We start from the raw sequence: 25,951 nt of genomic DNA on the forward strand, positions 1-25,951 counted from the left end.
ATCAAGCTCCTCGTCTAACAAATTATACACTAAGCAACACTACAGAAGAACCCGGCTCTTCATTGTGGCTCACCTGGCTGCAACTTGTAATACTTATATTAGCGAGTCTTTCATATGCAAATTTATACCTAATATGCTTGCGGAAGAAAGCATTGGGTCAGGTCAGAATCGAAATTCGCACATCTGATAGCAGCAGGAATGGTAGGTGTGATTTGCCATTAATCTCCGTAATGTTAACGTGCATCGCGCATCCACTAAATACATTCCATTCGTTTTCTATTCCTAGAATGCCGTATCAAAAACAAAAGCATAATCAACGTAAACATAAATAAATGCAATCCGCCGGCCGACATCTCGGGTCTCGAATGGTCTGGATTCGACGTCTTATTATTAGCCGCCAATCGTATACATATGTACTCCTCATCGGTCAGAGTTTTCAGTCAGTTCTCTCAACGCTTGCAGTGTTGTCGTGAAATATTAGTGCTAATTACCTATTGCATAGCTAAATTATGGCCCAGGACGTGAGCTCTTATGATATCGCTCGGAATGACAAATTTGGACGATATCTGGTCGCGAATAAAGACCTGACGGCTGGGGAGTTAATTTTTACAGATAAGCCTTTCGCTTTCGGACCGAAACCAGGTACTTACTTAGATAACTTTTTAACAAAAAATAAAACCGCCTTCAAAAAAAGCGTGTTACAAAACACGGAGAAACTAAAAAGCCAAAAATAATAAACCTTCGAATTCAGATTTCTTATCGGATTGCAATAACCTAAACATCCAAATTATAAACAAATCAATTATTTTTGTAGTCGGTGCCAGACCTGTTCGTCGCCTTGCTATTTCCTGTTTGCCCCACCCAACCATACGCAGGCTGGCCCCGACTCCAAAAATAATTGATTTGTTTATAATTTGGATGTTTAGATTATTGCAATCCGATAAGAAATCTGAATTCGAAGGTTTATTATTTTTGGCTTTTTAGTTTCTCCGTGTTTTGTAACACGCTTTTTTTGAAGGCGGTTTTATTTTTTGTTAAAAAGTTAATTTATTTGTTGATTTTTAGTGGTTCCTAGTGATATTATATGTATCAGTCCGAATATGTGTACAGTAGTGAAAGAATTATCCTTTAACTCCTAACCGTTGAGGAGTTGACCTTCCATCATCAGCTCAGCCACATAAAATTATTACCATCAGGCGTTAATACTGGTGTACCTTTGAAAAATACACTAAGAACATTACATGTGGCTATAACATTTGAAGAGTTCCCTCAATTTCTCCATGATCCCATCATCAGACCCAGACTTGGTGCCAATGGGACCATCTCGGGGTTATACCCGTTCGATCAAAAAAAAAATTTTGAAAATCGGTCCACGATCCTCGGAGGTATCGAGTAACATACATACAAAAAAAAATAAAAAAAAAACATTCAGTCGAATTGAGAACCTCCAAGTCTAGCTATTAATAAAATTAGAGCTTTACCGCGTCTTTACGTACTTATAGGTACCTAAAGAAAACGCAAATTCTGTCTAGTAGTGTTTTCTTCTATTTCCGTATGCTAGCGATTTTTAAGTTTGAATATGTATTAGGTACTTTGTACCCAAGATGCACTTTTCCATTTAGGAATGAGTTCAGCTTCTATAAGATTACCATGCAGAACCAGTTAATAGGCACTGTACTTCAAACTTGTACAAGTTACCAGAGTATCAAAATGTGTCTACCGGAGTAGTAAAAAAATGCCGCACAGTTTAGAAGTGTTGATATTCAATGTTTGCCAACAGACAGCCCGCCGCTGTGCCTAGGATGTTACTGCCCCGTGCAGAGCACGCTATGTTCCCGCTGTGGCTGGCCAATCTGTGGCGCGGAGTGCGAAGCGGCACCGGCGCACGCGGGAGAATGCGCGGTATTCGCGGCTGCCAAGGTGCGCTTCCAGCCACCAGAAGACTGGACCGAAAGTTCACCACAACTCGACTGCATCACACCGTTGAGGTACGTAACCCTGCCCTAGGTCAATTGTTACTGCCGTGTGCAGAGCTCGTTATGCTCTCCCTGCTGGCTCCTCTATGGCGTTTCTTCATGCTGCTGATTTTAAATCGCGACCTTGAAGCTCTCTGTTTTAACTCAAATTATCTCATGCCTATTCCAGAATGCTACTAGCCAAAGAGAAGGACCCAGAACGCTGGCAGCGTGAACTCGAGCCTATGGAAACTCACGCAACGGCGCGGCAAGAGCGGCCAGCGTGGGCCGCCGACCAAGTCAACGTGGTCACCTTCCTGATCGATCATTGCAAGCTCGGCGCGCGATTCGACAAGGAGCTGGTGCAGCGAGTCTGTGGCATCCTTGAGGTAAACAAATATAGTTTTTAGTGTAGCTAGGAAGAATAAGAAATAAGATCTACACATCTAGTGACGCAGAGTTTTACTAAATTCTTTTTATCATTGTCAGGTGAACGCAGTGGAGATTCCATCTCGTGGCGGATTCAGCATCCGCGCAATCTACCCTCAGCTCGCCATAGCAGCTCACAGCTGTGTCCCCAACATCGTGCACACTATACTCCAGAATGATTATGAGTGAGTATCTTATTATCCATACTTTTCAGGTGAGGTTAGCCTAATATGCGCAGAGCTGAGAAATCCTCAAAAATGCCTCACGCAATTAATGTACTGGACAGTGGGAAACACCCTAACCTTACCTTGAAAGCGTGAAGATGGTCACTTATAATGAACAATACAAAAATGTTATCATTAGTTACTTGTATGCATTCTTGCATGCATATACATCTGCTTCAGGGTCCAGGTGCGAGCGGCAGTGGCAATCCCATCCGGCGCTGCACTACATCTATGTTACACGCACGTACTCTCCCCAACACCCACTCGGCGCGACTACCTACTGGAGTCCAAGTTCTTCGCCTGTGACTGTGCACGCTGCGCCGACCCCACGGAGCTCGGCTCGCATCTCAGCACGCTCAAGTGCAACAAGTGTGATAACGGGGTCATCCTGTGCAGTAATCCGTTAGGTAAGCTTGCAACTTCATCGTTATTATTTGTCTTCTTTTCGTCTTAGCGTTTATTCTCTTTGTATAAATACATGCTGGACTTCAAGTTCTTCTCATGCCACTGAGGGGCTATCAGGGTTCGGCTGGCAACTCATGTCAGCAGCAGTGAGCCACTGGCGTTGTCCTTCTGCATTGATCCCCTATAGTATAGATAGGTATGAGTATGCTTGCCACTTCATTCAATCGTTGCGTTTCTCTCGGTTGCAACAATGTTTTTCTTTTGTAGATCCTTTGATAGGAAAAAACACTCTTTCAAATTTCAGATAACGAGTCGCCTTGGAAGTGCAACGACAAGAACTGCGGCTTCCAAACGTCGAGCGCAGCAATGAAAAAGATGTTGGCCGTGGTTCAGGCGGAAGTCGACCAGCTGGACGCATTAGAAGGAACACAGGCCATCGAGATGAGAGAGGCCACGCTTAAGAAGGTAGGTGGAAGTTATTGAGTCTCCCTAGTCCCTGGTAGTCAATAGGCAAGAAAAGCTGCTTCCCGACATCGAACGCGGCGACTAAAAAGATGCTAGCCGTGTTGCAGCACGGCACTAAAGTCGATCAGCTGGACTCTTTTCACACAGGCCATCGAGATGAGAGAGGCTACGCTTAAGAGTGACAGTTAAAAGACAGTGTTTAAAGTCCCGGCAGTAACAGATAAGAACAGGGTTTTCTAACCGTTGAGCGCGGCGATGAAGATGCTTGTCATGGTGCAGCCTGAGGTCGACCAGCTGGAAGCGTTACCAGTCTATCTATCCAGTTACTGCTATTATATATCGAGAGACTTAGTTTATTTGATTAAATGAATCCTCTTATTTCCAGTATAAGTCAGTGTTCCACCCACGGCACGCCATCCTGCTATCCCTGAAGCACGCGTTGGCGACTCTGTACGGGCGCGTGGAGGGCTACGCCATCGACGAGCTGCCCGACCTGCTGCTGGAGCGCAAGGCCGAGCTGTGCCGCCTCGTGCTCGACACGCTGCAGATAGTCGCGCCCGGAGAGACCAGGATGCGCGGTGAGTGTAGTGCAGCCGCATGGCGATATATCATCGAAACGTACAATATTTATATCTGTAGATTCTATACTTACCTCTCGCGCTGAAGGTAATCAGAATGTTTAGAAAATTCATGAGCTATGACTTCAATATCGTTACCTTCGTACGAATTGCCTCAGTTATTCTTCAACCAAATTTGAATTTAGACCTACTACACTTCAGGCTAGTTATAAAAATACTAAAAACGAACCTGTAAATATCGGGGTAAAAAGTAATTCTGGCTCAGAGACACAGCAGCATATGTGTAAAAAACACGGCAACGTAAAGCCAAACTTACTTTCATCCCTTTATAAAGCGTTTTCACTTATTTCGATGTCAATATTTTCTTATCTTTCCACTTTCTGGCATCTAATTACCAACTCCTTTTAGGTATGATGTTGTACGAGCTCCACGCGCCCGTGATGTTCCTCGCCCGCAGCGAGTTCAGCGCCGGCCTCATCGACCAGGACAAGCTGAAGGAGCGCCTGCAGGAGCCCATCCGACTCCTGGCGGAAGCTTCGAGAATACTCGGCCGGGAGGACCCGCAGAGCCCCGAGGGCATCACGGGAGAGATCGCGAAACAGTCCATGGAGCAACTCCAGGCTAGCATTGACGCGTTGTAGCCAGGATGGATCCTATGACTCGGTTGTTGGGGACTTTAACGGCCCAGCCACGACATTGGTCTAAGCGCGACAGCGGTGAGCGGCAGCCATACGTGCGAATGAAAAGTCCCATCGCTGTGTCTCGCTCCAATGTATGGCCGCCGCTCACCGCTGTCGCGCTTAGACCAATGTCGTGGCTGAGCCGTAACGGCCTAACCACATTGGTCTTAGCAGGGATTTCCGAATGCGACCCGCTAAGTGCTTCGTTCTAAAGCGACTAGGTTGGAGTGGGACACAGCGATGGGAGCTTTCGTTCGCACCTATGACCACTGCTGTCGCCTTAAACCAATGTTGTGGCCAGGCCGTATGAGCCTCGAGATCGACTGAGTTTGAGTAGCCTCAGATTTGCATTTGTCATTTGTTATAAATATGTAGTGTAGTCGTCTGTCTCTACTGGCTAGTTTTTCTTTAGCCAGTTTGTTGAAAACAATGTAGTGAAAATATTGTGGAGGTTTCGAAACCATCAGAAAATAATATTCGAAAATTTCGAAATAACCTTAAAATGAACCAAATACTTATAGAATGTCTAGTCATCGTTCTGTTTGTTTTTGAAGAATCTTGAAGGGAGAACCCTGGTTAAACATTTTCGCATATTTACCTCGAATAATTGAATTTTCAAATGTTTTTGTGTGTTATGCTGTAGTAAATTATCTCAAAAAAGACAAATATTTAAATTATGATCTCTTGGAAAACATTTGGAGGTTTTTGAAATTTATACAAACTTTATGTTAAGTCTGAATCTTCTCTTGTATTACTTAATATCAAAAGTATGTACTATTAAAAAAAGACCATGTACTTATTGTATTACTTAATTATGTGATAGAAGTAAGTAGATTTGTATATTGTATGTGTATTCGTATATATGTTGTATTAATGTTGGGTATGCACTAAATGTTGATAAACATTATCACTATTTTTTTATTTTACAATTACAGTGACTAACCATACATTAAAATTTGATCTTCTTGGGTTGTTTTTTCGCTGATTCAGTAGAGTTGGTAACTTTTACCTGCTGGCCTATGTCTTCAATGTTGTCTGCACTCTCCAAAGTGCTTAGTTTCAGGGATGTCTCTTCCCTTTGCCCTTGCGTCTATAAAAAAAAAGAACAAAATTGTTAAAGACAAATTATACAAGATTTTACATTTTACATTTTGATGTACTAGTTAGATAAAACTAAATTTAACCAAGATATAATAAAACATAACATTTTTTTTATTGAATATCAACATTCACCACTGGTGAAGCCAAGAAGACATGGCTACTCATACCTAACTTTTGGATTTAAATAATGAAAAAATATTATGTAACATTGTCTTGGGGCTACATACAAAATATACCTTTCGTAGGTACAGTCTCTCATTTGGATTTACAAATAAGTATACTTAAAATAAGCAAAAGTGTATACTTACTGTAGGACAGTCCTTCCTCAAGTGAGTGACATCTCCACACAGTTTGCAGGATCCACCATTAGGATATAAACCTTTGGGGTTATCTGGACACTGCCTGGCCAAGTGCCCCTGGAATACAAGAAAATAAACAAAATCATTTACAAATATGTGTAATTAATATTTGAATTATCAAGGTAGGTTTTGCAGATTTTATTACGTGCTAAATACCTGCAAATGATAAAAAATATTAAATTTTATTTTAACAAAAATATTCTTTGAAAAGATTTGGTTCTTGTTGACAGAAAAAAAATTTCATGGGTACACTAGTACCTGTCATTTTTTGCCATTTCATATCATTAGGACTTGAATTGGAAGCATATTTTTTTCAAATTATAAAAGTAATTTAATTCAAAATGCTACATTCAGTTTTAGGTTATGAAGTTTTATAAAGAAATAATAACAATAGTTTGTTGATTGGACTCACCTGCTCCCTACAAATGAAACAAGTAGCAAATCTGAACTCATTGTCCCTCTGAACCTTGCACTCAAACTGCCTGTGCTCTGTTGAGCCGCATTTGAAACAAATTCCTTCAGCGGCATCCACTCCTGGTATCTTTGACTTCAACTCCGGGCAATCCGAGAGGTTGTGACCTCCTTTCCTGCAGTTGTAACACACATCTCTCTTTAACCTTGCTAGAGCCTTCTCAGCTCTCCTTCTTTCTAACTTCATGGTCCTCTGTACCTCGCTTTTTGGAATCCCTTTCTTTATCATACTATTCCTCAGTTCTGTGAGACGCTCAGCATCCCTTTTCATTATTGGGAAACCATCAAACCTGACTAGCTCAACTTCTTTAGTGTTTATTATCAGTTGAAAACTCTTGTCATTGATTTCCTTTCGTCTGGCAGGTTTGCCGTTAACCATTTTTGGCTTCTTTTTCTTTTTGATGTTATTCTCAGTTTGTTGTGGATTGCCTTTATTTGGAGAGGATTTATGCCCAGTAGTGTTAGGAGTATGAGTCCCTGTTTGTGTAATATTCCCATCACTATTACCTTTTTGTTTCTTTTTATTCTTTTTCTTTTGTTTCTTTTCAGCTTGTGGTGTTGTCATTTCAGGTGTTGCTTGACTTGTATTTGCCTCTACTGGTGTGGTGTCTGTTATTTTATTTTTATTTTTCTTCTTCTTTTTACTATTTTCCTGAGGTGCACTAGTTTCAGTAGACCCATTCACTTCATTAATATGAGAAGGTTCGGGTTTCTCTAACATGTTTTTATTTTTGTTTTTCTTCTTATTTTTCTTTTCTTGAGCTGAGCCTTGAACAGATTCATTGACTTGATCTGTAGGGTTTTTGCCCTGCTGGTTATTTTCTACTGGCTGCTTTAGAGGTAGAAGCCGTTTTTTGGGAACCTCTTCGGGAAAATCACACCAAGTAGCTTTTCGTTTGGACACTTTCTGTTCCTTCAGAAAGTTTTCGTAATTTTCTATGCGTTGATTCTCTGCCTAAAAAAAGTCATAAATATTGTGCTTGATGATGTTGTAAGAGTTATTTTAAGGAGGATGTGTAAGAATAGTTCCCAAGGGTAGTTGCATGCACCTGTGAAATACTTAGAAACTATTTCGAGCAGTACAAGTTATAAACTATTGTGCATAGAAATGACAGCTTTGTTTTAATAAGATAAAATGTATTAAGTTACGAAATTAATACCTCTTGCCTCTTGCTTGCTTCCTCTTTTTCTTTTTTCGACTGCATAAGTTGTTCTTTCATTACTTCCCATGGCGTTGCGTCTTCAGGAGCCCTTTCATTCGAGGCTTTAGAGCCTTTAGCTCTAGCGAAACGAGTCATATTATTGAGTGTACGAGTAAATTTATTTCTGATTTTCTATATAAATCCACGTGTAGTAAATCTCGTGTAAACCAAACCATTTCGATAAGAAACGTCAGTGTCACTTCACTGTTACTACTGTCACGGTGACATTACAAAGCAATATTTTACTAATCAGTTCAGATTTATGTAAGCGGTGTAGATGGCGATCAAAGTAGCGATTTTTGCGATTAGATTCATAGTGCGCCGTGTGACTATGCCGCAATCTCGGGTTTTTTTCACGTGAGCAAGTTCAAAATAACTCTTTCTCGCTCCCTCCTGCAAGATAACATGTGATGACCTTAGTACGGTGCGGTCGTGTATTAGCGCTATTGGTAAACTTTCCGAACGCAACTGTCATTTAAAAAAAAATGCGATTTGTGTGCGGTTTAGACAGAAATTTGAACAAATTTTTAACTATTTTAAAAGAGTAGTATACGTGTGTTTAACGATAAATAGATTTTTTGGTAAGTAGGAGTTATCAATTATTTAACCATATTTATCAGGTTTAAGCTTCACGTTCGCAAGTGTTCTTACAATTACCAGTCTGACTTGGAGGATAGGGACTCTCATTTATATTACAATACTCTTTGGTAGTGACCCTGCCTGCTAAGCCGCGGTCCTGGGTTCGAATCGGGCATTTATTTGCGTGATAAGCACAGATATTTGTTCCTGAGTCACAGTCATGGATATTTTCTATGTATACATATAAGTATTTGTATAATTATATATATTGTACCCACAACAAAAGCCTTCTTGAGCTTACCGTGGGACTAAATCAATCTGTATAAAAAGTCCTATAATATTTATTTATTTAATTACCATATCTATACAATAGTTATTTGTTTTACAAGGGGACAAAGTTGTTGTTTAACCATTCCTGCTAACATAGCACATGATTGATGCGAGAGTATGTCGCCGCGAGATAAACTATTCGTCCTCATGTCATTAATACAGTTAGAAGATGTGAGATCTATCTCGCGGCAATCATGTGTTAGGCCTACTGATCAAGCAAATGATTCAAATATTGAACCACAAGCTTGTTGATTACTAGTGTTGTAAAACCATCCCTAGTGTGATGTTAATTCATACTTTTTAAGGTGGTCTTTTTATTGTCTGTTCCATTGTTGCTCTCGACACTGTTGCTCTCGACAACGACATTGTAGCGGTTACCGAATCCTGGCTGTCTGATTCGGTTGAGGACTCAGAACTGGTCGAAAATGAGTGGAGCGTACTCCGGAGGGATCGTGCTGGAGGGCGTCAAGGAGGAGGCGTGCTGTTGGCGGCACGGCCAGGTATTCAACTGCAGCGCAGACAGGACCTTGAGACGACCGGTGGCGAAGATCTCTGGGCCTCGTTCTATCTGGAGCATACTTTGTGCTATGTGTGTGTTATATATATACCTCCTAAGTCTGTTGACGATGTGTATATGAGCTTTTTTCACAAAGTTGAATCTGTTATTGACTCCTTGAAGGGTGTTGTGGTAATTGTCGGCGATTTAAACCTAAACCCGACCTATTCTTCTGTGAATATTTTAAGCTATTTCTGTTATTTTACAACTGTTTGTAACTTGAATGAGACGAATGATGTATCGAATGCATTTGGAGGAGTGCTAGATGTTGTCCTGGTGCGTGGCGATTCGAGTTGTGTGAAGGTTTGTGAGATGGAAGATGGCGGGCTTGTCTCTCATCGTGACGCGTACCATCCACCGCTGGAAATTGACGTACCGTTTACGAGATCGGGACACAAGTCTGCTTTCATAAAAGCCAGCAATGTCGATTTAAGCCGTGATTGGAACTTTTCGAAAGGCAATTATGAACTTATCTACCTGCTATTGTCAAAGGTGTCCTGGCATGACCTACTTGAGACTCGTGATGCCAACGTGGCTGTAGATATGTTTTATGATATATTATACAACATTTTTGATGTATGTATACCCCGGAAATCTAGATTTAATAAACCTAGTAAACGTTTCCCGGTTTGGTTTACGTCTGATATCATTGCGGGACTTAAGATGAAGGCTAAACTGCATAGAGATTGGAAACGTTCAGGAGACGAGTCTATATATTCCAGCTTCTCTAGGCTTAGGGCCAGTCTTAAGCTTCGTTTAACAAGTGCATACGATGACTACATTGGTAACATGCAGTTTAAGCTTGCGTCCAACCCTCAAGCGCTTTGGCAACATGTTGGAAACCTAAAGGCCAAGGGAGGATTCGAGGCTCAAGTAACCTTCCAGGGGAATGAGTTTGAAGGGACGGAGGCAGCTCAGGCCTTCGCAGACTTCTTTTCTTCTGTCTTTTTGTCAAATGTTCCAAACCTTGACTTTGAGCAAGCTGTTCGCAGTGACTTGACTTGTAATTCTAATTACGTTCATATAAGCCTTATATCTCCGCTAGACATTGAAGCCGCTATAAAGCGTTTAAAGCCGCGTAGCTCCCCAGGTCCTGATAACGTTCCGGCCTATATATTAAAAGGGTGTAAAGAGTGGCTTATAGAACCCTTATGTCACATTTTGAACACATCATTGTGTACTGGAGTTTACCCGCATCACTGGAAAGTCACAAGAGTGCGACCTATTCCTAAAACTAGTAACTCAACCTGCGTGGAAGATTATCGACCTATAGCCATTCTGTCGTCGATTGCTAAGGTATTTGAGATCATAGTGAATACGCTCGTAGCTCCTCAAGTTAAGCCCTTCCTTAGCGATTCCCAGCACGGTTTTAGGCCTCGGCGCTCAGTGGAGTCGAATCTTCTAACTTTGGCGGACTCGGTATCCGATCATATGGACAGGGGTATACAAGCGGACGTGTTGTACTTCGATTTTCAAAAAGCATTTGATCGCGTGGATAACGATGTGCTATTGAGCAAGTTGTGCGATATAGGCTTTTCCCCGCAATTGCTCCGTTTCTTCGCTAGTTATCTTCGCGATAGGAGCCAATATGTGCAACACGGCTGCTTTATATCGAACGCTTACCACACTAGATCTGGAGTCAGTCAGGGATCGGTGCTGGGTCCTTTGCTCTTCGGTATAATGATTAATGACCTGGCATCCGTTCCGAGATTCGCTAGATGCCTTCTTTATGCCGATGACTTAAAGTTGATTTATGGCGTGCAAGAAATCTCAGACTGTGAATCTCTTCAAAAGGATCTTGATCTGCTGCACGAGTGGAGCGTAAGAAATATACTTTCATTTAATGTCTCCAAATGCGCGGTTATAAGTTTTAGTAGAGCTCGGAATCCACTGATGTACGAATATACTTTAGGTTCAAACAATTTAGTTCGTGTTAGCTCTATTCGTGATCTCGGTGTCATCCTAGACTCTCGTCTCAATTTCCATGAGCACTTGAATGCATTGACCCGTAATTGTTACAGGAGGTTAGGATTTGTCATTCGAAGTGCCAAGGATTTTACTGACTCACATACAATAAAGCTGCTCTACAACGCCTTAGTGAGGAGTAAACTTGAGACGGCCTCTGTCGTTTGGAGTCCCTACGAGACAACATATGTCTTGCAACTTGAAAAAGTGCAGAAAGTTTTCTTGCGCTTCCTATACAGAAAATTGTACGGGTATTACCCATTTCTCTATCCCACCAAATTTTTGTTAGGAATGCTGGGATATAACTCACTCGAGGTAAGACGCAGTTCGGCACTTCTCACTGCAATTTGTACCATCCTACGCGGTGACTCTGATTGTGTCGAATTGACACCACAAGTAGTACGGCTGCTTGTCCCGATACCGTCTAAATTTGAGTTTCGGCCTCGAAACCGCTGTCTTCTGTCAGTGCCAAGTTCCCGAACAGTGTCGAGAAGGAACTCTCCTTTTGTTCGAGCATTACACAGCTTGAATTTACTCCTCGCATCAGCGCCTGAATGTGATGTGTTTGCTAGTAGATGGATGGTTGTACGTGATGAATGTCTGAGGTTCAGCGAGATGATGGATGTTCGTCCTTCTTCTGTGCCTTATTAGTGTTTATTGTATGTCAACTTTTTCCCGTTATGTATATATAGGGATCATATATGTATTTTCACAGTGCTTTGGTTTATCTGTAATGCTGTGTTAATTATTATGAATAAAAATTAAAAAAAAAAAATTAATTGTCTTCCCTTAAGGAAATGTGTAAAAAATATAGGGCTGCCATTCTTTACCATGGGATGTGGCTTGTCATCAGTGCTACTTTTGAGTTAACTGACTAGTCATTGTACTAGTTTACATCCACTTACTCTTAAATTTATTTCCACACATGGAATAGCAAATATATCATTCATGTACTTTTTAAATATAGTACATACTTTCAAAGTTACGTTTTTATATAGATAAAACACATATTGTTTCAATAAATGTGTCAAAAAGGTTATGTATTCAAAATTTTCCTAATGGATGTTATCCATTACTAGCGCTAGGAGGAAACTAGTGCACCAACCCTACTTTTTTTAGTAATGTGATCCTGAGCAATCCTCACCCATTATAAAATATAGTTTGCATTGTGTTGTGTCCAAAGTATTTATATTTTGGATTGCAAATTATTCTTAATGACTACATAATTGCTTTACATTTGGCATAAGAACAAGCCAGGTGTTTATGAGATGATTTAGTAAAGGGCATTAGTGCAATTAAGAGCGCTTTCAAAAAATCTGCTTGCTCGAATTTCGACGCCGGCGGCGCGTGCGTGCGCCTGTGTGCAGACGCACACTATAACCAGAAGCATAACGATTGTAGCCTGCGGTACAGACATAGCGTGCGATCCTCTTCGAACCAACCTTCCGTGCGGCTAGAGCGAAAGGGATAGCATTCATGGTCGGTACCGCCACGCCGTCAGTAGCGTTGCGGACTAACCATTATTGATACTTGCGTAAGAACACCACCATATATATTACATATTTGCATACATGATTTCGTGCATAAATACTTGACCTTTTAGTTTAATTATTAAACTTATCACAGTTTTTTTTATTAAAACGTGTGTAGCCTTGGAAGAAATAAATTAAAAAACTTTTATAATATAATAAATTGTGTATATAATATTGTCTTCTGTCACCGCGATAGTTAGTCATGAAATAAATTTATGGAATCAGATTATATCGCGTATAATGAATATAATCCGTTTTCTTAGTTTTATTTCATTTTGTATATGATATGTTTTCTAGGTTCTTTTCGGTGAAGGAAAACATCGTGAGGAAACCGGACTTATTCTAATAAGGTCTAGTTTACCCTTTGGGTTGAAAGGTCAGATGGCAGTCGCTTTCGTAAAAACTAGTGCCTACGCCAAATCTTGGGATTAGTTGTCAAAGTGGACCGCAGGCTCCCATGAGCCGTGGCAAATGCCGGGATAACGCAAGGAAGATGATGATGTTTTCTAGGTACATATATATATAATGGAACTAAGATCGGTTTTCTTTAATTTTAAGTAGTTTTTTTTATATTTAAAATGTGTTTTTAGGGTTTCGTAGTCAACTAGGAACCCTTATAGTTTCGCCATGTCTGTCTGTCTGTCCCTCCGTCCGTCCGTCCGTCCGCGGATAGTCTCAGTGACCGTTAGAACTAGAGAGCTGAAATTTGGTACCAATATGTATATCAGTCACGCCGACAAAGTGCAAAAATAAAAAGTGGAAAAATGTTTTATTAGGGTACCCCCCCTACACGTAAAGTAGGGAGTGATTTTTTTTTCATTTCAACTCTAACGTATGATTTATTGTTGGATAGGTATTTAAAAATGAATTACTGAAATAGTTTTTTGATTATATTAATATTTTCGGGAATAATCGCTCCTAAAGGAAAAAACAGTGTGTCCCCCCCTCTAACTTCTTAACCATAATTATATTTAAAAAAAATATTTAAAAATCACAAAAGTAGAACTTTATAAACTTTCTAGGAAAACTGTTTTGAACTTGATAGGTTCTGTAGTTTTTGAAAAATATGGAAAACTACGGAAGAGCCGAGCGGCTATTTACCAACGCGGCTTTAAAAACCGGCCGAGAGCGTGTCGGGCCACGCTCAGTGTAGGCACTGAGCGTGACCCGACACGCTCTCGGCCGGTTTTTAAATATTATGTTGTTTTAATTGCATGGAGCACAGGAAGGTCCACATCTATGTATTAGTTTTTTGTAAGGAAATACAACTCTACGCTACGCCTACCTGCTTTAGTTGACTGTTGACACACTGAGACAGTGGATGCGCCAGAGTATAAAAGAGTGATTACCATCTCTTGTCAAAGATCTTGTTGAGACGAATCAAACGAACCCAAACACGAAGTGGTTTCAAGACCTGGTCGTGGAATACTCTTGACTACCTTCCAGCTTCATCATCAGATCCTGGGTACCATCTCTTGTCAAAGATCTTGTTGAGACGAATCAAACGAGCCCAAACACAGAAGAGTTTCAAGACCTGGTTGTTGAATACTCTTGACTACCTTCCGGCTTCACCATCAGATCCTGGGTACCATCTCTTGTCAAAGATCTTGTTGAGACGAACCAAACGAGCCCAAACACGAAATGGTTTCAAGACCTGGTTGATGAGAACTCATGACTACCTTCCGGCTTCATCATCAGATCCTGGGTACCATCACCTCTTGTCAAAGATCTTGTTGAGACCAACCAAACGAGCCCAAACACGGAGTGGTTTCAAGACCTGGTTGATGAATTCTCTTGACTACCTTCCAGCTTCATCATCAGATCCTGGGTACCATCTCTTGTCAAAGATCTTGTCGAGACGAACCAAACGAGCCCAAACACGAAATGGTTTCAAGACCTGGTTGATGAGAACTCATGACTACCTTCCGGCTTCATCATCAGATCCTGGGTACCATCACCTCTTGTCAAAGATCTTGTTGAGGCAAATCAAACGAGCCCAAACACGAAATGGTTTCAAGACCTGATTGATGAGAACTCATGACTACCTTCCGGCTTCATCATCAGATCCTGGGTACCATCACCTCTTGTCAAAGATCTTGTTGAGGTGAATCAAACGAGCCCAAACACGAAATGGTTTCAAGATTTGGTTGATGAGAACTCATGACTACCATCTGACTTCATCATCAGATCCTGAGTACCATCTATTGTCAAAGATTTTGTTGAGACGAGTCAGTAACCTAAAATGATATTCAATAATAAATAATACTTACTAAAAATATTAGTCAAGTTAATTAGTTAGTTACCAAAGTCGTCAACCCAAGGATCAAAGTTTTCGGTCGCAGTATACATGCAACAGTACAGCCAAACACGCACACAAGTGCGGTTTTGGACACGGCGGGTGCCGCACACAATGACAAAATAACTTCGCGATCGTCGAGCCGCGTGCGGAGCGGACTAACATACGTCCTGCCTCTACAAGCTCTGCCGCGGTACTGACATCGCAAGCGCGCGTAACCGGTAATAAGGAGGCATTTTTAAAAAATCGTCAAAAATATTAAATTGCAATTAATAGAAAACTTTTGCATAAAATCTGTTTGAGTAAGCGTTGCAGATTATTTTTATATTAAAACTACTTCAAAAACACGTAAGTTTTCGAAGAAATTGACACTTATTCTGAGGTGATTTCTGAAACAAATTGGATTCATCATATCCTCATTTACTCTATTCTAAAGCCTTATAACAAAGAAGTAGTCTCAGAAGATTGTAGTACAGGATATACATAATACAAATTTACCACTTGAAGCATTCAAAACTATCCAAATTTTACAAATTAGACGGACTAAGTCAGCACTTTTCGCGGGTTTTCCTAAACATGCACCAGAAAAAAAATCATAATTAATTAAGTGAGTTAGTTTTTAAAAATCCAGTCTCACAACATGTAAGTTAAGAAGATGTCCTAATCGAATCCTGAACTTAATAAGTCTTTTAGATGACGGAAAGTGTAGCATTTTGCCGACTAAAACTATCAATTTTACATTATTACGACGTTTTCGTTGAATGCCCTCTTAAAAGCTACTTGTATCTATAAATATAAATAAAACATCATAAGAAAATACTAAAAATAAAATTTAATTACCTATAGGTATGACTCCAGAATCATACCTTTAATAATAGTGAGAAGAGAGACCTTATAGTTAATATTTAGCAGCATAAGCAGTGTATAGATACCTAAACAAAGTGGTTCTTTCATTAAAAAATTATACCTAAAATGAATGCAGAAAATTATGACTACTTTTTCCACGCAGCTGTGACCATTGGCTTAAAAACCTTAAAATACCAACATACATTACGATACAAGTGCATAAAAAAGGAAGTTCGAGATGAGTGGCAATATATTAAAACACTACCAAAGGGAGTGTTTTAAATCGACTCAAGTTACGAATTTCCTTTTCCCAATGTGTATCGTATGACATCTTTCAGTATAGATTACCCTCCGAAGTTTCGACCTGGCATATAATGAACCACTTCTCGCACACCATCTGTACTGTCTGACACCATCTGATCTCCAAGACATGATTGAAAACCTATATCATGCTTCTATGAAAATAGGTCTTAAGATGAACATGTCCAAGACCAAAGTTATGACGAACATCTCTGGTGAATCGATCCCAACTATTATCAACTATTATGGTGGGGAACGAAGCGCTAGAGATGGTCAAACAATACGTGTACCTTGGACATGTTATATCTTTTGACAAAACACTCAGAAAAGGAGATCTCCAGGAGAATCCAGCTCGGTTGGGCGGCATTCAATAAACTTGCAGATATCCTCAAACCCGCTGACATTCCACAGTGCTTGAAAACTCGCCTCATTAATCAATGTGTCCTGCCCACCATGACATACGGTGCCGAGACATGGACGCTCACTAAGAAGTCTGTGCATAGGTTTCGTTATTACTAAACTAAAATGGAGTTGGGCGGGACATGTTGCTAGGCAGAGTGATGGCAGGTGGACCAAAATGTTAACGGAATGGTGGCCGCTAACAAATGTAAGAAGTGCCTGGCATCCGTTGACCCGTTGGGTCGACGACATCCGAAAAACTGCGGGTCACAACTGGATGAGATTAGCCCAGGACCGGGAGAAGTGGCGTACTAGAGGAGAGGCCTATGCTCAGCAGTGGGCGATAAAAGGCTGATATGATGATGATGATGATCTGTACTGTAAAGATTATTTACACATCTTTTATTTTCTTACTAAGCCTGGCATCTAGCAACTTGACCCAGTCTTCATATTGCTTGTTGTCTTCTTCATCCAATTCATCAATGAACTTGTCAATATCTTCCTCTGTCACTTGCGCTTCTTCATCATTTAAAGCAGCAGTCCCCGTCTTTGCCTTACTTTTTTTCTTTTTGTTTTTTTTCTTGGCCTCGTTATGCTCAGTTTTGGGTACTATCTCTTCTTCATTTTTAACCTCATTTGTTGAGTTACTCTTGTTTTTCTTTTTATCTTTTTGTTCTTGACCTTCTATTTCAGTAACCTTATCTATTTGTGGTTTAACATCTTCTTCTAATACCTTATTTTTCTTCTTTTTTTTCTTTGGGATTTGTATTTCATCTTCATTTAAATTGTTGTCCGTACCGGCTTGTACTTCTTCAATGTTGATTGGTGCAGGTGTATCTTCTTCTATACTACTATTTAAGTCTTGTTTTCGTTTCTTTTTTGATTTTTTCACTGAATGTGAACTGTTGTTGGTTTCTGAAGGAAAACCACCATTTTCTATTTGCTGTAGTTTTTCTTCGTCGGATACTGGGTTACTCTCCTGTGTCTTATGATTTTTTTTGCTTTTTTTACCCATTTTTCTTAACAATTGATAGTTATTATTCTAATAAAATGCATGGAATTGTTTTTTTAGGTTCAAATCAATCAATCTTTAAGCGTTATGGCTCCATCGATGTTGTCGATGATTCCGCCAACGTCAAGGTTTAAGAAGGCACGCGCTTTATGAAGACAATTGGCCGGTGAGCAATCAGCTGGGTAGATCAGATGAGGATCGAATGTAGATCTGCCTAAAACAGAACCAGGACAAAACAAACAAATATTATTAGACTATCTACTACAAATACAGGTTATTATTTTTTATATATTTACCTAAGACATACACAAAGGGCGAGTTAACTAACGTGAGGAGGAAATCAATGTTAACTGGGCGAGGAAATTTAGGGGGGAGGATATCATATAGGGGAGTTACAAGACGATTACAATCCCAAAATATGTGATTGAGCGTACCTTCCGCTAGTCCACATTCACACAGAGAGTTGTCTCGTATACGCATTTTTTTTAAACGAACCGGAGTGCAAATGTGGCCTAGCCGAAGGCGGATGATAGTAGAAGTAATTTTTTCGACATAGCCTTCCGTGTACCAGCAAACCACGGTTTACAAGGTATATTTGGTTGGATTCTACGATAATGTTTAGCAATTTCTAGTTTGGTAGTTTGCCATCGGGTGTTCCAGGCATCTCGCAAGTGGGACAGAGCTTGGGCTTTTATGTCGCGAGGAAGCAACGGTCATGGACGTTATTACCAATTGTTATCGCTTCCTTGGCACAACGGTCTGCTATTTCATTGCCTGTTATTCCGCTATGGCTTGGGATCCAGGCCAGGGTTACCTGTATATTCTCCATATAACATTTATGAAGTAGGTCTTTGGTTTGAAGACTGATACTGAAGTTATCTTTAGCATGAAAAGGTTTTTTAGCTATATCTTGCAAGCAGCTCAACGAATCAGTTAAAATAATGGTTTTGTTAAGGCGGTGGGAATAAACGTATGAAACAGCTTCCATCAAGGCAACCGCTTCACCAGAGAAAACCGAATTACCAGGAGGAAGTTTAAAACTCAGAATAATTTTGTATTTGGGGATCCACACTGCAGAGCCTACAGGGCCGTCGTTATTTATCTTGGACGCGTCTGTAAAAATAGTCAAGTGGTCTGGAAATTGATTTGCAATTATCTTATTAAAGATACTATCAGCACCGATTTGGTTTTTATAAATGCCTAAGCTATAAATTACATTGGGCTGATATATAAGGCTATCGTAACTCGTTTCGAAAAGCGGGTTTATATAATTTTGGAAAATTGGAGCCGGTAAATCTAAATACTTTTTGTAACTGTTAACCAGTAAAGGAGGCGTTTTACATGACCAGTACTGAGAGGTAGCAACAAGTTCATGTAAAGTTTCTAAGATTGGAAGCAGAGGATGGGACGCTGTTTGAAGCGTCTTGAACAAAAAACGGTCAGCCAAGAATTGTCTCCGTAAAGAGTAAGGGGGATCCATGCATTCAACCTGAAGACCGATTGTCGGGGAAGATCTCATAGACCCTGTAATTATTCTTAAACATCTTGCTTGTATACAATCTAATCTACTTATTGCTTTCTTGTTACATGGTTCCAGGATAATGCTGCCATAGTCAAAGTGGCTCCTAATAATTGCATTGTATAAAAGTTTCTGACAATATGGATGAGAACCCCATCTCACACCGGACAAACGACGCATGATATTAATATTCTTTTCTACTTTTTGACACAAGTATCGAAGATGACTTACACCCAAAAGCTTTCCATCCAGAATGATGCCCAAAAATTTCACCTCGTTTACAACCCTGACATTTGCTTCCTCAACTACTATATTAACTTCCGGCACATAACGTTTTCTGGTAAAAATGACCGCATTACTTTTTTCGGCTGATAAGGAAAGGCCATGGTCAGATAGCCACGAGCTTAAATAGTAGAGAGCAGAATTCAGTGATTGCTCAGCTTCTGAAAATACCTTAGACGAAGCATAAAGGACAATGTCATCAGCGTACTGTAAAATTTTGCAGAAACAGTTAACAGAGGTGTCCAGGTCGGAAGTGTAGAGACTATAGAGGAGGGGGCTGAGTACCGACCCCTGAGGCAGACCCTTCCACACTAGATTAGCTGCTGACATTTTCCCATTGGCTCGAACAATAATGGAACGACCCATATACATATTACATATAATGTTGATGATCCTCACAGGGATACTCAGATTAAGCAGTTTCTGCCTGAGTATAGGAAGATCTACATTGTCGTATGCGGCCGTGATATCTAAAAAGGCACCGATAACGTGCTTGCCCTCAGTAAGCGACAGACGAATGTCCGAGGTGAGAACGCTCAGGCTATCTGTAGTACCCATACCCTTTCTGAAACCAAACTGGGTTTTTGATATGATGTTTTTACTTTCTACGATCCACTCTAATCTATTTTTTACAAGATGTTCCATTATTTTTGCTATTACTGATGATAAGGCAATAGGCCTATATGAATTTGGACTAGCTGGGTCTTTACCAGGTTTTAGTATTGGTAATATTATCTGGGTTTTCCAGGAGTCTGGGATATTACCTGTTAAAAAAATGTTATTAAGAATTTCTAAAAATGTTTTCTTTGTACATTCAGAGCTTTGGACCAAAAAGAGTATGGGATTCCATCACATCCCGGAGTAGAGTCTCTGAGGTGGTCAATCGCGCAGCAAAGCTCAGCAAAAGAAAAAGCCTCATTCATTTTTTCTGATGGCGCCGCACTAGAGCAGTACCCTCCAATACCATCCTGGCTTGGAACAAAAGGAGGAGCCAACCTAGATATAAAATCTTCAATCCAGATAGATTCATTAGAGGTGATATTATTATTGGTTTGAGAGTGCCGAAAAGCTTTAATCTTTTTCCATATCAAAGTGGAAGGAGTTCTTGGGGACAGTGATTCACAAAAGGTACGCCAACCCTGAAATTTCTTTTTATTCAAGAATCTCCTAGTTTTGGCAGAAACATGCTTAAAATTGATATAATTATCCAGGGAAAGGTCTTGAGCAAAAAGAGACTCCGCTTGTTTACGCTCCTTAACTGCGGCAGAGCATTCGGCATCCCACCAAGCTGGAGATGGAAGTTTGTTGTGAGCAGAATTTTTCAAAGGGATAGAGTTATTAGCCGCTGAAAGAACTGCCTCAATGAATGAATTATACCTATCCATGTTATTTGCATGACTTGTGCTGGGAGAATTTGCCAAACAGAGGTCCAGCTCAGATCTAAACTTAGACCAATCAGCTCTACATATGCTATATTTAAGAAGTGGGACCTGTGGGGGCGTTGGGGTGATCAGAGAATGCAGAATTATTAAGATTGGAAGGTGGTCGCTCCCAAAAGAATTAGAACAAACTGTCCATACCAAAGATTGTACCAAGCCAGGTGATGCCATTGTTAGGTCAGGGACACTTACATTTTGCATAGGCGAGACTCTACGTGTTGGGGTTCCGTCGTTTAAAACGCATAGGTTAACATTGTCCATAAGATCTATTACATACCTGGAATTCGCGTCCTAATCTACTGATCCCCACAGGGGGTGGTGGCAATTAAAATCACCTAGTACTATAATTGGGGAAGGCAATGACTGCAAAATAGAATCAATTTCTTGAATTATTTCCCTATTAGGATGTGGGATATATACAGAAATAAATGATAAGTTGAGACAGCGGACTGCCACGATATTGAAATTAGGTGAATGGGGAGGGAGAATAAGTTGTGAGAAGGTTATGTTTCTTTTAATTAAAATAGCACAGCCAGCATGCCCGTCATCCCTGTCATCCCTAAGACAGGAGTAGCCTGTAACCCTAAAGTGGGATCCAGGCGCCAACCAAGTCTCCGAGATGGCAAGGATAGAAGGGCTATGTAAATTAATTAAATTTATAATTTCATGCTTTTTATTTTTAATACTTCTAGCATTCCATTGTATCAGGTTGTGTGAGGCCGTTTTGTATGGCTTTATTAATCGAAGCACAGATTTGAGCCTGGAAGGCTTCTAGAGCACTGTACGGTAAGATGTCTCCAAATCTGCTCAGGAGATCATCAATAATCAGTGACACGCCATAGCTAAGGTTGTCATTAGGTGTCTCTGAGACCTGCTGTCCCAGTGCACATCCATTTGATTGAGACGATTGAGGGGTGGATGTGATGTTTCTGTGAGCCTCTACATCATAAGACTTACCAAGCACAGGCTTGGGTCTTCTTTGCACTAGGATAGTTTTTCTATATGACTGAGTCGTCTGAGTTGTTGGGGAATTTTGAGATGATGAAGACTGCGCTGGACTTTTAGATGAGGGGAGAGCGACCTGATTTCTCGGTTTGGTTGGTTTGCTTGGCTAGTCTTTGCAATGTCAGCAAATGATGTTCTAACTGGACGGAAGCGTCTTGCAGCTTCAATATATCCTATATTTTCTTCAACCATTACCAACTTGATAGACCTTTGGCGGGCAAATTCTGGACAGCTTTGGTTGGTTGCGGCATGCGGGCCCGAACAGAAAAGACAGGATACCTCAGCATCGGGGACTGAACACTCAGTTGTTTCGTGATTTTGCGAACAACGTGAACATCTAGGATTGGAGCGGCATTGTTCTTTAATATGGCCGAATCTTACACATTTTCTACATTGAATTATAGGTAGTTTATATGTGGAGATGGGTAAGGACATGCTAAAGCTATAAATTTTTCAGGTAAAACCTGTCCGAGGAAAGTTAGTGCAACTGTTCCTGTGGGTTCCCAAACACGACGACCTTCCACTTCTCTTTTCTTATTTAGCCTACGTGCCTTGACCACTGGGCCAGACCCTGTAGGGCATTCAATGCTATTTACGAATTCCTCCAGGGTCCAGTCCAGAGGAATTTGCCTAACTACCCCCATGCGAGATACCTGAAACCGCGGGATTGCTGCAGAAAGCTTATGCGTCGTCAAAATGTCATGAGATAGAAATGAATTTGCCTCTGACGCTGTTGCGAAGTGGATTTCCATTTTTGTTTTCCCTAATGCTTTTATTTCTTTGATGCCTGGTACTTTATTATTATATATTATTTGGGCCATTTTTAAGGCTTTCATACGACTTGAAGTGTTCGTGCTTTCGGTATCCTCTCGGGACACATGAACTACAAATGGGCCTAAATCAGTCGGTGCATACTTGTAATCGTTAGCGTTTTCATATCCCGGACGGACGTACGTATGTTGAATGGACGCGCTTGGGGGACTAGATTTTTTCCGTGAAGATCTGCTCCACTATCATCTTCAGAACTAGGACGCTTTTGATTACCCGAAGGGCCACCATTTTTATCTGGAGGCACGGCGTCTTCTCCCGTATCCATGTTTACACTACCATACACCAACAAAACTTACCTTAAGTGGTTATTAACCCACAACCAACACAAATATTCAATCCTCAGTGATTATTAGCAGGAGAAACCACACAAAGTCGAGAATTTAAGCCCGGCACGTGCGTTAGCAAAAACCGCTGACAACGGAAAAAAAGTTTTTAGGTTATACTCAAGTTGCACGACCAAACGTCAATATGTCAATGTCAATTTCGTTCAGGATTTCACAGATCACGTTACAAAATTATACCTTAACGTGTTTTTTTAATAAATGATTATTATACTCTGTCAAACAAGTCTGTCAGTAAATAAGAACAAAGAAAACTATATGCATCCTATTCTTTAGGGTGCTAGAGAAAAGGATACCTATAGTTTTCTTAGTTTTTATTTACTGACAGACTTGTTTGACGGAGTATAGTGAACAACATCATCGTGTCATCCCTTTTTTTTGCCGGGTTCAGTGAGAGTAACATTAAAAAAAACATTTAAATGATATTTAAGTAAGTACAAAAAATTGTACAGTGTAGATGATACATATGTATAGGGCCCCAAACATTTCACGACTCTCCGCTTTACTTTTTTTCAGTAATAAACCGTGTTACGGAATATTTTTAGCAAATTCGTAAAGGCGTAGGCCATCTCATCTAGTTTCTACGATATACTATAGATTGCACTGTTTGGTTAATTTTTAGGGTTCCGTACCAAAAAGGTACAAAAGGAACCCTTATGGCGCCGCTTTGTCCGTCTGTCTGTTTGTCTGTCACATTATTAAATATCTCGAGAACTACTTATGCTATCGCTTTGAAATTTGAAATACTTATTAACATCGTTAACCTCTACAAATTGAAAGTTTTTATTTATTTATTTAATAATACTAATTACAGAAAATAGCCAAAATGAAAGGGGGGCAAACTGTAAATTTCAAGTACCTAGATCAAGTGGGGTATCGTTAGAAAGAGCTCAAACTGTACATATCAAAACTATTTTTTATAATTTTTAGGTTGTGGAAAAAAAATAGTTTTGAAGGAAAACGTAAAAAAATACCCCCCCCCCCCCCCAATGAATATTACAGGAAAAATAAAATCGTACACGTATCTTGAAAACTTTTTTTTTAACCGCCTTCCAAATCTCAAAGGAAGGGGTTTTCAATTCGTCTGTATTTTTTTTAATGTTTGTTCCTCGATATCTCCGTCGTTACTGGACCGATTTTGAAATTATTTTTTTTGATTGAATGTATATGCATACAGATTGGTCCCAATTTTCTCAGAACCCAGTTCTGATGATGGGATCCTGGAGAAATCGAGGGAACTCCTCAAATCTGAAAGGCATACATATGGTGATTTTTGTGTTTTTAAAGGAACAGCAACAGCATGCATTTACGTACGGAACAATGACATTTGGTGCAGTGGAGCTCCTGATGATGGTCAGAATGGAACTCCTCAAATCTGAACGGCACACTTATAGTGACTTTGGTATTTTTATAAGAACAGCATGCACTTACGTCCAGAACAGTGACATTTGGTGCAGTGGAACTGCTGATGATGGTCAGAACGGAACTCCTCAAATCTGAACGGCACACTTATAGTGACTTTGGTATTTTTATAAGAACAGCATGCACTTACGTCCAGAACAGTGACATTTGGTGCAGTGGAACTGCTGATGAAGAGTGAGCCGCCCCTGGTTAGAGTTCCGTTCTGATAATCATTGGGATATTATTAAGCGCACAGCAAAAAAATAATCGCCTATCAATTTATCGTCATCAATAATATACTTCTGTACATCAAATTAATTACTTCACTGCAAATAAACTAAATGATTAACAAAACTAGTAATGCAGATTATTCCAAAATACACATCAGCACGACATTACTTTTTTCCTCTAATGCAAGACAATTAAATTCCTTTAGGAACAAAAATACAACAATCTTATCAAAAATACTAATTGCGCAGCAATTTACCCGTCTTCATAGCAAATTATTCAATTCGAAGAGCATACATCCTTTTTTCTTATTTTTTAAGTATTCACGTTCAGCTAATTTAATAATTATTATAGCTACAATATCTTAATTCATTGCATTATTTCTAAGGAACAGAACTGTCACCGTCACGAAAACAAACTTTTGCTAGAAAATTGGGTTAGGTTAGGTAAGAACTGCGACCCTCACGAAAACAAATTTTTGTGAGAAAAGTGGGTTAGGTTAGGTTAGAACTGTGCCCAAGGAGGCGGCCATCGTTGAGTCTTGGGGGCAAAGTAATGGTTCAGTGGACGTTAGGGTTGAGCATGAGGTGGAACAACTCGGAGCTGCGCTGATTCGCATCTGCGACGCAGCGATGCCTAGAGCAAAACTTCTTTCGACGAAACGACGGGTGTACTGGTGGATACCAGAACTCATTGCTAGAATTCACTGCCAGAATCAATTGCGAAACGCTTGCGTGGCTGCGCGCCGTCAATACACAAGAAGTAGAAGAAGGCGCATCCGAGTTCAAGAAGAGGAAGATGCTTTTTACGAATTGTACAGGGCCGCTCGTAAAACGCTGCATAATGCTATCGCGCAGGCCAAAGAGGCCAGGGAAGCGCTCAACAGGGATCCATGGGGCAGATCGTATCGGAGCGTAAGGCAAAAGCTCCGGCCCAGCAGTCTCGAGCCAGATCTTTTGGAACGAGTTGTCAGTGCTCTTTTCCCAGGAAGGGGCGGCTTTGTGCCACCAGCTATGGCATCTGGTTGTGCCATACCACCAGACGTGGTTAGAGAGGTACCGCCAGTCACGGAGGTCGAACTGAGTGTTGCTGTCTTGAAACTCCGCTCTAAAAAGACAGCACCCGAGCCAGACGGCATACCTGGGCGAGCCCTGGTAGTCGCGCTTAGCGAGATGGAGGAAAGAGTCAGAAACCTTTTCACTGCGTGCCTAACCCAGAGGC

General features: G+C 40.4%; 3 protein-coding genes across 5 annotated transcripts; 1 reads left to right on the forward strand and 2 right to left on the reverse strand.

Moving 5' to 3' along the window:
* Window positions 1-431: 431 nt before the first annotated feature.
* LOC125231212 (SET domain-containing protein SmydA-8) lies at window positions 432-5,643 on the forward strand. Of its 2 annotated transcripts, none has more exons than XR_007177600.1 (9): window positions 432-642; window positions 1,781-1,988; window positions 2,146-2,344; window positions 2,445-2,569; window positions 2,789-3,015; window positions 3,318-3,478; window positions 3,864-4,056; window positions 4,465-4,751; window positions 4,897-5,643. XR_007177600.1 is itself a non-coding variant. In XM_048136590.1 (9 exons), exons 1-8 carry the CDS (start codon window positions 510-512, stop codon window positions 4,695-4,697), a joined length of 1,479 nt encoding a protein of 492 aa, XP_047992547.1. In that variant the 5' UTR covers window positions 432-509; the 3' UTR covers window positions 4,698-4,733; window positions 4,882-5,643. The 2 variants fall into 2 exon arrangements, 1 of the variants encoding a protein (XP_047992547.1); XM_048136590.1 differs by having other exon boundaries at window positions 4,465-4,733; window positions 4,882-5,643.
* Window positions 5,637-8,142, reverse strand: LOC125231213. Its single transcript, XM_048136591.1, has 4 exons — window positions 7,828-8,142; window positions 6,609-7,622; window positions 6,146-6,253; window positions 5,637-5,826 (listed from the first exon to the last, which is right to left on the reverse strand). The coding sequence occupies exons 1-4, from the start codon at window positions 7,963-7,965 to the stop codon at window positions 5,686-5,688; spliced, it is 1,401 nt and encodes a 466-aa protein (XP_047992548.1). The 5' UTR covers window positions 7,966-8,142; the 3' UTR covers window positions 5,637-5,685.
* Window positions 8,143-15,940: 7,798 nt separating this feature from the next.
* On the reverse strand, window positions 15,941-23,233 carry LOC125231399 (protein pxr-1-like). Of its 2 annotated transcripts, XM_048136846.1 has the most exons (3): window positions 23,190-23,233; window positions 17,046-17,736; window positions 15,941-16,370 (listed from the first exon to the last, which is right to left on the reverse strand). In XM_048136846.1, the coding sequence occupies exon 2, from the start codon at window positions 17,685-17,687 to the stop codon at window positions 17,064-17,066; it is 624 nt and encodes a 207-aa protein (XP_047992803.1). In that variant the 5' UTR covers window positions 17,688-17,736; window positions 23,190-23,233; the 3' UTR covers window positions 15,941-16,370; window positions 17,046-17,063. The 2 variants fall into 2 exon arrangements, with proteins under 2 accessions (XP_047992803.1, XP_047992801.1); XM_048136844.1 differs by lacking the exon at window positions 23,190-23,233 and having other exon boundaries at window positions 17,046-17,749.
* Window positions 23,234-25,951: the final 2,718 nt, after the last annotated feature.

Source organism: Leguminivora glycinivorella, chromosome 11 (assembly GCF_023078275.1).
Source record: "Leguminivora glycinivorella isolate SPB_JAAS2020 chromosome 11, LegGlyc_1.1, whole genome shotgun sequence".
Taxonomy (NCBI): Eukaryota; Metazoa; Arthropoda; class Insecta; order Lepidoptera; family Tortricidae; genus Leguminivora; species Leguminivora glycinivorella.